Raw genomic sequence first — 9,633 nt, 5'->3', positions numbered from 1 at the left:
TCGCTTTCGTATACAATGACATAACTTTTTTCATGACTTTCTAACATGCCGTCATGTAATATCCCATTTTGGGAGTTACACTAGATGGAAAAATGAAAGTTGTAGTTTAGGTCCGAGATGTCAAAGACCAAATTACTAGAACTATTTGTGCAACTTTACCCCCTTGATTATAATCCTAAATAAATACAATGGTGAATTCGTTATGTAAGTTAAAAGAAACAAGAATATTAAAAAAAGTTGCAAAAAAGTGAAAGTTTGGGTTCAATATTTAAAATACCAAACTTTAGGGGCTAAAACTATAATTAGGCCAAACTTAATTAAAATTCTCAATAATTATACTAGAGGGAGAATTTGTAACATGGTTGAATTATTTGAGCTACATGTGGGTTAAAATGAAAGTTGGCCAAAATTAACCTAAAACCTAAACTATGGGGATGGAATGGTAAGTTTTGTTAATTAGAAAGTTTATAGTTGGAGGAGGGCATCTCCACGCCATTTTGGCTAGAGATATCACCCATGGCCTCCAAAGGAAGAAGATAGGGCGATTGGATGGAGAAATTTGATTAAGGCTCAATTTCTTGAAGTTCTTCATTGCATGATCGATTTTCGGTTCTTTTGAGTGTCAAATAACTCCTAAGGTATGAATTCTAGCCCTAGATGGTGAACTTATATCGTGGAATGGATTTATTGGTGTTAAACCTTAATCAAATATGAAATTTATAACAACTTCATGTTTTATATATGGATTTTATGCTACTTTTGTGTTTGAAAGATGATTTATTGTTAATTCGAGTGTGAACCTTGGTTAACCTCACTTTGTGAGATGGGGATTCATGAATCCTAAAATTGGGTAGTTAAACCCTACATTGGTTATGTAAGATGATTAATCTATGTTTAATCTTACATTTAGTTCTATGTACTTGAGTTATAAACCATGGTTTTGAAATATGTTAGCATTATGTGAAAACTTGGTAATGTAGATATGTTTAGATGATGTGAGTTCATAATTGTGCACATAACATGTATGATAAAATGCCTCAACGAAAGTGAAAATTAGAATTTAAAGGTTCTATATACAGCTGAATTAGTTCAGGTCTATCTTTCTAAAAAATCATATAAAATTATAGAAAAATCTTATGAAGACGAGCCTTATATGCTTAGAATGCCCTCTAAGTCTAGGTTTGAATATTAAACATGTCAAAATAAATGGTTTTTAGCAGCAACTCAGAATTTTCAACAATTGCTGATTGAAATGAATTATATTGATGATCTATTTTTGAAAAATTCATATAAAATCAACCATAGCTCGGTTCAAGGCGTACTATATACGGTTGAAAAACTACCAGAGTTTACTACATTTTATATTTGAACATATTAAACTAATTCAAATTATACAAGGGTGAAAATGTGGAAAGAATAGCTGCTACACATAAAGTGCAATAGTGAAAAGAATGTGTTTTATGAACTTAAACACTAAACACTAAATGTTGTTTTAGATGAACGAATTACGATTGTTAAGGTGTGCTTAAAGTGTTTATACATGAAAATTGACTGCACAACTATTCACTTAGATGGGTCAAACGGGTTGATTATATAATTAATAATATAGTAGAGAAGTAATACTATAGATGAATACTTAAGAAAGTATGTGGATTATTATCAATCTATTTGAATGGCGTGTGCAACCACAAGTGTGTTCTAATAATTGAAGGAATAAACTTGTTGCGAAGTTAGGTACGACAAACCTTGGAAGACAACGGGGCAAACTAGTGGAAATAGTGAAGACTTCCTACGGGCAAAGATGAGTGGTTAGTTCTTCTGTAAAGTGAATGTTAAGTCACATTGTTTACCTTGTTGAATACTTTGTATTCTATTGGGGCTGTTGCTCATTGGTAAGTATGGAAGTGATTGAAGAATCCTATTATAGTAATTCTTAAATTGAGTCTTAAGACTCATGTAGCACTTGTATAAAATCTTAATTAGGTTTGGGAAGTGTGAGTTGGCAAGAAATGACTATGCTAATACAAAATGATGTGAAGGTATTGTCTATACTCTATATTTATTAAAAATTTTGCATGCGCCAAACCTATGAGGGGTTGGTAGGAAGTGTACTTAGTTTTCTAATCCATGTATCATGTTTTGCCGTAAGTTAAGCCAAGTTAGATGGATGTATGAGTGCTAATTCAACCGAATGAATACGATTTTAGATCGTTTGCAAGTGGATATTCGGAATGCATGGACTAAGTTGATCATGGATACTATGATTACATATTGAGTACCAAGCTACATATTTTGTGAGAAGACTAAGGACGGATTTTAAATGTGATACCTTTATCAAATGTGGTAAAGAATAATTAAATGATCAATGTAACTTGCTATAAGAGATAAAGGTTGGGTATATATTTTCTTTCTTACAGTGGAATACATGTGATATACCACTCACTTAGCTTTGTGTTATGTGTGCCCTTGGGTATACAGGCCTTATAGCTTATATTCATAACATTGAAGATTGAATCTGGAGTTTGGATTGTACGAGTCAGGCAAGGATAGATGGTTCATTAAGTATATTAAGAACACAATCATTAGGGAATGATTTTAACACCTAATTGATAGTCTTAAAGAAATACAATTTGCAATGGATATTATGTATAAATAGCTAAACAAAATTTTTAGGGACCAATTTCGCTGCTAAATAAATTTTAGGCAAATTGGATTTAAATAATCCCAACTCACTGTTATTGTTCAATAATAATCCCAACTCATTTAATCACCAATAATAATCCGAACTATTCACTTTTGTTTGTAAAATACTCGCAGTTGAAAAAACACTAACTAGGTTAAAAATTTGCTGATGTGGCTTGCCACGTCACCTGCCACATCAGTTGCCACGTCATCAAAAATGCCACATCAACTGCCACATCAGTTGCCACATCATCAAAATGCCACGTAGACTGCCACATCAGCTGCCACGTCATCAAAAAATGCCACATCAAGTGCCACGTCATATGACACATCAGCTAAAAGGGCCACATCAGATGCCACATCAGCAAATTTTTAACCTAGTTAGTTTTTTTTAACTGGGAGTATTTTACAAATAAAAGTGAATAGTTCGGATTATTATTGGTGACTAAATGAGTTGAGATTATTATTGGGCAATAACAGTGAGTTGGGATTATTTAAATCCAATTTGCCTAAATTTTATAATCTTGTATTCAAAATAGGTTGTTCCAAGTTAGTATTAGAGCCTTGGTTTGAGAGATCCAAATACAAATGAAAATGTTCTTGAACTTAAATCAGTGTGCTCTTGGTATGAGGAAAGCATACAATTCAAGACTGATTATTTACACCACCTATCACTAGTTCATTTCTATCATTTGATTATCTTAAAATTAATATATAATATAAATTAAAAACAACTTTTTTATTACATAAAGTTAAATATAAAAACTTAATTAATAAAAGAAAGTAAAAAAATAAAATTTTAAGAAAAAATGTTATAAACAAAGAAATGTTATAATGTTATAATTGTTTTTTGAAAAAAAATGTAAAGGAAAAGTAAAAAAATAAAAATAAAAGATGTTTTAAGACAATGGAGCTAATTATTATGTTAATTTAAAAACTTTAAGAAATCAATTGTTTAAAATAACTTTTTCATTACATAAAGTTAAATATAAAAACTTAATTAATAAAAGAAAGTAACAAAATAAAATTTTAAGAAAAAATGTTATAAACATAGAAATGTTATAATGTTACAATTGTTTTTTTAAATGTAAAGAAAAAGTATAAAAAACAAAAGATGTTTTAAACTAATGGAGCTAATTATGCTAACTTAAAAAGTTTAAGAAATTAATTGTTTAAAATATGAGGGGCAGATTATGTAAATATAAAAAAAAGTCATGAAGAAACCTCAACAACCTGCAAATATCAACAACCCCGGTTTTTTCAGCTTCATTATTTTTTTAGATTTTAATGGTCAAAACTGCTAACAACATTCACCAATAATCCATCACTAGCATGGTCACCACCACAATAATCGATCATCACGCCGTGACCTTGGGGGTTGCATTTAAGTTAATTTATTTTTTTTAATAGGTTAACATGTTAATAAAAAAAATTATTTGTACGTTCAAAACATAACTATTTTCATATGCCAATCATTCTAATTCTAAAATGTATCATTTTTTATATCGGATGTCCCCAAAGAGACTAAGATGTATCATATCTCATATAAGTGCATTCACACTACTATCTTTATCTTCATCTTTATAATTACACTAAAAGTCACTAAATTTTCTCTCTCATTTTCAATTAAACAATTATGTTTATACTTTTTTAAGTATATTTTCTCTATCATTCACTCACAAACACAATCAAAAAAATATTTAAAAAGTATAGAGCGTGAATAGTGTTTTACCAAATTTACTGATAAACAGTAAAAATCAACTAACATGATATGAGTTATAAATATAGAAAAAAGTTTATAAACATGACCCAGTAATTTAAAAATCATAGGTTACTTCATTGCTAAAATGGCCAAATGCTTGTGATCTCACAGATATCGGGAATATACAGTTTTTATGTCATCACTCATCACACTTTATCACACCTAATCATCATTTGACAACTCATTCCATCATATTTCACGCTATCACACACTTGTAATGGTCATCACATTCCATCACTCACTTTTTTGTTTTGTTTTTTTTTTTTTTAAGAAATTCCACAACCAATCACAACTTAACACTTCAACATCAAAGTTAAACCCACACACACAACACAGACCATCACACCGTGATACTCATCACGATTTCCATCCCCATCACCAAGTGATAAACCCCTTGTGGCGGTATATCACGTTCATCACGCATTAGTTGCACCCGTCTTGTGCCCACCCCAACCACCCTAAGGGCACATGTTTATTATTGATCGTGGAATTCCTCCCTCTTTTCTATCTCCGTAATGTTGTTGCCTCTATCAGGGCTGTTTCTGAGACTTTTGGGTCCAAGGCAAGTATTGAAAAATGGCCACCTATTGGCCAATTTTAAATAGGTGTAAACTTTACTAATATCTCTTGATAAATAAAAGAATAATAAGCTTAATTTTAAAATAATTTTTAGTGTTTAATGAACTTAAAATAAATAAATTGTTAATGAGTTAAATTGTTTGACAAAGTGTATACATTTTACTTTTAAAAAGTATGTATTAATAAAATATATAATTAAAAGTTGTATGGTATAGAACTGTTTATAGAAAAAACAGGTATTCAAATAACTAGTTATCGGGTTTTTTCATACCCTATTTTGTTTTCTTTTTAATATTTTTAAATATGTATTGTACAATGTAAAAATAAATATTAAAACTTAATGCTCTAACATAAATTAATAAGATAGATATGAAAAATGCGCTAAATTATAATTTAAACTTTTCCAAAGATATAAAATTGTAAAGACCCCTATATCGGGTATTAAAAAAACCTGATTCGGTCCGGTGGAATGGATTTAATAGTTTAATTCATTTATTGAAAAGCCTTGTATCGAGTATTAAAAATACCTGAGTGGATGGGAAATTCAATTGGGAAGAGGATTCAATACTTTAATTCAACTCATAATTATAATATGTATCGGGTATAAAGAAACCCTATATTGGGTGTTTTGGTCAAAAACTGGTGAGATCAATTTATGTTAGCTCCGAGTTTACAAGGTTTGTGATTAGAAATTTAGTTTAAGCTCAAACAATATTATATTGTTATAACAAAAGATAAATAATCACAAACAAGAAGTCATCATCAATAACTGTTTTTCAGTTTTTTCTTTATTTTTTTTTTGGTAAAGGGTTACCCCGGAAAATTTTATATCAACAACCAATCAAACCAAGTGAGAAGCAAAAGCACTTCTCAGTTCTCTCGTTGACATGCCAACCGAGAGTTTACAAGCGACAAACTATAACAAAAGACGCCAACAAAATATACCAGTCAGAACAACTGACTCAACAAACAAAAAGTAACCAAGACCTAGCCGTTATCATCATCCGCTACTAGTAGCCCCCGAGGAAGCGACCAATCTCGAAGAACTCGTTCCGTTTGCAAAGAACTCTTGAATTTCATTGTTTGGAGCTTTAGCCTAACTGTAGAAAGAATCACATCCACCAGTTGCGTCTTATTTCTTCGTTTGGTCGTGAATAATGGTCGATTTCTTTCATCCCATACAAAGTATGCCACCGCGCTCACCACAAGTTTTGCGATCACATGAGTGGCCTTTTTCGAGTTTGCTATACCCAACAGGTAATCAAATATTGCATGCCACTGATGACATGCCAACCGAGAGTTTACAAGAAACAAAATATAACAAAAGACGCCAACAAAATACACTAGTCAAAACAACTGACTCAACAAACAAAAAGTAACCAAGAGCTAGCCGTTATCATCATCCGCTACTAGTAGCCCTCGAGGAAGCGACCAATCTCAAAGAACTTATTCCATTTGCAAAGAACTCTTGAATTTCATTGTTTGGAGCTTTAGCCTAACTGTAGAAAGAATCACATCCACCAGTTGCGTCTTATTTCTTCGTTTGGTCGCGAATAATCGTCGATTTCTTTCATCCCATACAAAGTATGCCGCCGTGCTCATCAAAAGTTTTACGATCACATGAGTGATCTTTTTCGAGTTTGCTATACCCAACAGGTAATCAAATATTGCATGCCACTGATTAGGAGTAGTACCCACATCAGCTTTTTGTTTCACACCATTCCAAACATCCGATGCATAGCCGCACTCAAAAAACAAATGTTCATGAGAGTCAGGACCTGAGGTACACAAAGAACAACACATAAGATTGAAATTAGCATTCCCTGATGAGTTCCATGTGCGCATAATATCTTGAGTCTTCAGTTTTTTGTTCACTATGAGCCACATAATGAAAGAGTGTCTAGGGATCGCTTGCGAGAACCAGACCACCTTCGCCCATTGCACCTCGTTCTGGGTTGTTCGGACATCATCCCAAACTGAAGTTGTACTAAACTCCACTTGTCTACCCACTCTAGTCTTCCAAACTAGCTTATCTCGACTATTTGCATTCAATACAATATGCCGCAAGTTCGCTAAAACAGGAAATCGCTCAACCCATAGAGTAGGCCATCGCCATTCACCTTGAACATGTATCTCCGCTAACTTGGTCTCCATATTGAAGCCCACATTAGCAATCATTCTCGGTGACACAATAGAGCCAGTTGGGCAAACATCATCCCATTTATCGAACCAAACCAACGTATTAGATCCATTACTTACCTCAGTCCAAATATGGTTTTTCAGTTAATCATAAATAATTCAAAAGTTCTACAATAGATTGACTCTACAGACTCTCCCTCAGCTGATCACTTAACAATTCTCTTCGAACAAGAGAAAAGATGATGTGTGTGATAAATAGATCACTAACTGGTGTGATCTATTTATACAAAGTATGAAAGCTCTGTTCGGCGATTGGCTGACATCACCCTGATAGTGACATCTAACATTCCCAACAGAAAAGATTCCACAGATGTTGCAAACACATGTGTAAACCTAACATCTATTCTAACTGGTCTAAACATTGACATAAGATAAATATTGTTACCTTGGGAAACCACTGTCTATACTATCCTATATCACTGTGAACCCCCTGTTTGGCCAGTCATATGTTTGGTCTTCTTTATTAGACCTTTGGCTTCAACAGACTTTAATCTTCAACATATGTTGTTTCTTCTTTAACAACGGTTCCAAGGCTTGATCAGATGTTTGATTTGTCTTCAATAGATGTTCTGATTAGGTGTTCAAGATTGATTATCTTTGGAGAGAATTTACTTCAAACTCTTGTTTATTTCTTGATCAGATGATCATGTTTTGTCTTTTGGATATCATATATTCTTTTGTAGGTCCAACAACATCCCCTAGAACAGATGATACCAAAACAGATGTTTATTGGATCAATCTTTATTCCTCTTCAACATACTTCTAATTTTTGCTTTAACTTGCTTTTCAAATCTTTCTGAGAGTAAGTCATCAACATCCCTTTCAAGTGGAACACCTAGTAGATCTTGTAGATCTTCAATTTTCAAGCTCATCACATTATTCACTGAAGTCTTTTTCATTTCTCCATTTGCCCTAACTATTGTCAATTCATGGATGGCTTTGTCTGAAGATCATTTTTGAATTTTAGAGGTAGATGAAGTTACTGGGAGCAATGTTATTGGAAGATGTCACACCCCGACCACGTAGAACATACAAAACGTGGCGGAAACGTCGGGGAGTGTTGTAACAGAATCAATTGTTTCAAATCCATGGCAATTGAAGTTTCGTTTTATTAATCGAACATGAGTGCTTACATTGTTTAAACAAGAACCAAAGAGTATATAACATAAATTAACTAGTTCTTGTCTCGTTTTAAGTCACTAAGGCACAGGTCCGCCTAAGTATGTCTTGATAAGTACTACGCATCGTCTCCTGAAAACACATGTGAAAGTAGGTACGTCAGCATAAAAATGCCTGTGAGATACATTGGTTTTGTGAAAACGGGATTCATGACTTATGTTTGAGAAAATGTTTAGTCATGAACCTCGTATTTTGCTTTGTCTTGTAAATCATTTGAAAAACGGTAAGATCAAATGATATGTATAAATAAGAGAACACTGTATAGTTTAAACGGATAACCATAAAAATGAGTTTGTATAAGATGAGTCGTTTGTAAAACAATGTCTTGTGAAAAGTGCGTTATTTGTAGAAAATGTCACATGTCTCAAATGAAAATGATTCAAATAACGTTACGATATGTAATACTATACAAACACTTATATATAGGAAGTACCAGCGGCGTATCCACCATGCTTGTATCATATTACACATGCCTCGTTACTTAATCACTTACTCAAACCAAACCATCAAGTTGAAATGTTTAACAACGGTAGAAATGTTCATGTATAGTCAAATGTCTATTGTCAAATGTAAATCATGTCAACGGATACAACTGGTTCATACGGTTCAATGGTTACAAACGGTTCATATAATCAAATGGTCACGACGGTTCAAAATGTAGCATAATGTGTTCATATGCTGGATGAGCATATGCAACAGAAATGCAATGTGAAACAATGTACTACGTATGCACACAATGGGCGTACGTAGCATGAAATGTATTGTAGAGTACAACGGCTCAAAATGTAGTGTAATGTGTTCATATGCTGGATGAGCATATGCAACAGAAATGCAATGTGTAACAATGTACTACGTATGCACACAATGGGCATACATAGCATGTAATGTAAAGTAATGCACTAAGTACGCACACAATGGGCATACATAGCATAAACGCAATGAAATCATGTACTATATATGTACTATCGAACATAGCAAGTATATGATGTGAAAAACGGGAAAGCATGAAAGTAACAGATAGGCACATGTGTTTCACCCCAAAACAGTTTGGAAAACAGTAAAAGAGGGGTTCAATGTACTCACATTGACTCCTCAAAAACATGTAAAAGATGGGGTTCAATGTACTCACCTGAGATTGCTTTGAATTCCTTGTATAATAACCAGATAATGCTAGAGGTCACGGGATATCAAACGGCACCTAATAGGTAGCTATATTAATATACCGGACCAAA

At 32.9% G+C, this 9,633-nt stretch overlaps 1 protein-coding gene and 1 long non-coding RNA gene across 2 annotated transcripts; one reads left to right on the top strand and one right to left on the bottom strand.

The window, feature by feature from the left end:
- The first annotated feature begins 476 nt into the window (after nucleotides 1–476).
- Nucleotides 477–2,430, top strand: LOC118483235. The gene is made up of 4 exons (XR_004869965.1): nucleotides 477–638; nucleotides 1,735–1,892; nucleotides 1,984–2,039; nucleotides 2,208–2,430. It is a non-coding gene; the product is annotated as an uncharacterized LOC118483235 (long non-coding RNA).
- A 4,039-nt stretch (nucleotides 2,431–6,469) lies between these two features.
- LOC110893236 lies at nucleotides 6,470–7,201 on the bottom strand. Its single transcript, XM_022140353.1, has one exon. It carries the CDS (start codon nucleotides 7,199–7,201, stop codon nucleotides 6,470–6,472), a length of 732 nt encoding a protein of 243 aa, XP_021996045.1.
- Between the last annotated feature and the right edge of the window lie 2,432 nt (nucleotides 7,202–9,633).

The sequence above is a fragment of the Helianthus annuus genome, chromosome 2 (genome assembly GCF_002127325.2).
Source record: "Helianthus annuus cultivar XRQ/B chromosome 2, HanXRQr2.0-SUNRISE, whole genome shotgun sequence".
Taxonomy (NCBI): Eukaryota; Viridiplantae; Streptophyta; class Magnoliopsida; order Asterales; family Asteraceae; genus Helianthus; species Helianthus annuus.
Note: the sequence above shows the minus strand (reverse complement) of the source record. Positions and strands in the feature narration are given on the sequence as shown.

Bases quoted from the DNA above. Each gene is read 5' to 3' on its own strand.
- LOC110893236 (XM_022140353.1), bottom strand. From the start codon at position 7,201: ATGATTGCTAATGTGGGCTTCAATATGGAGACCAAGTTAGCGGAGATA.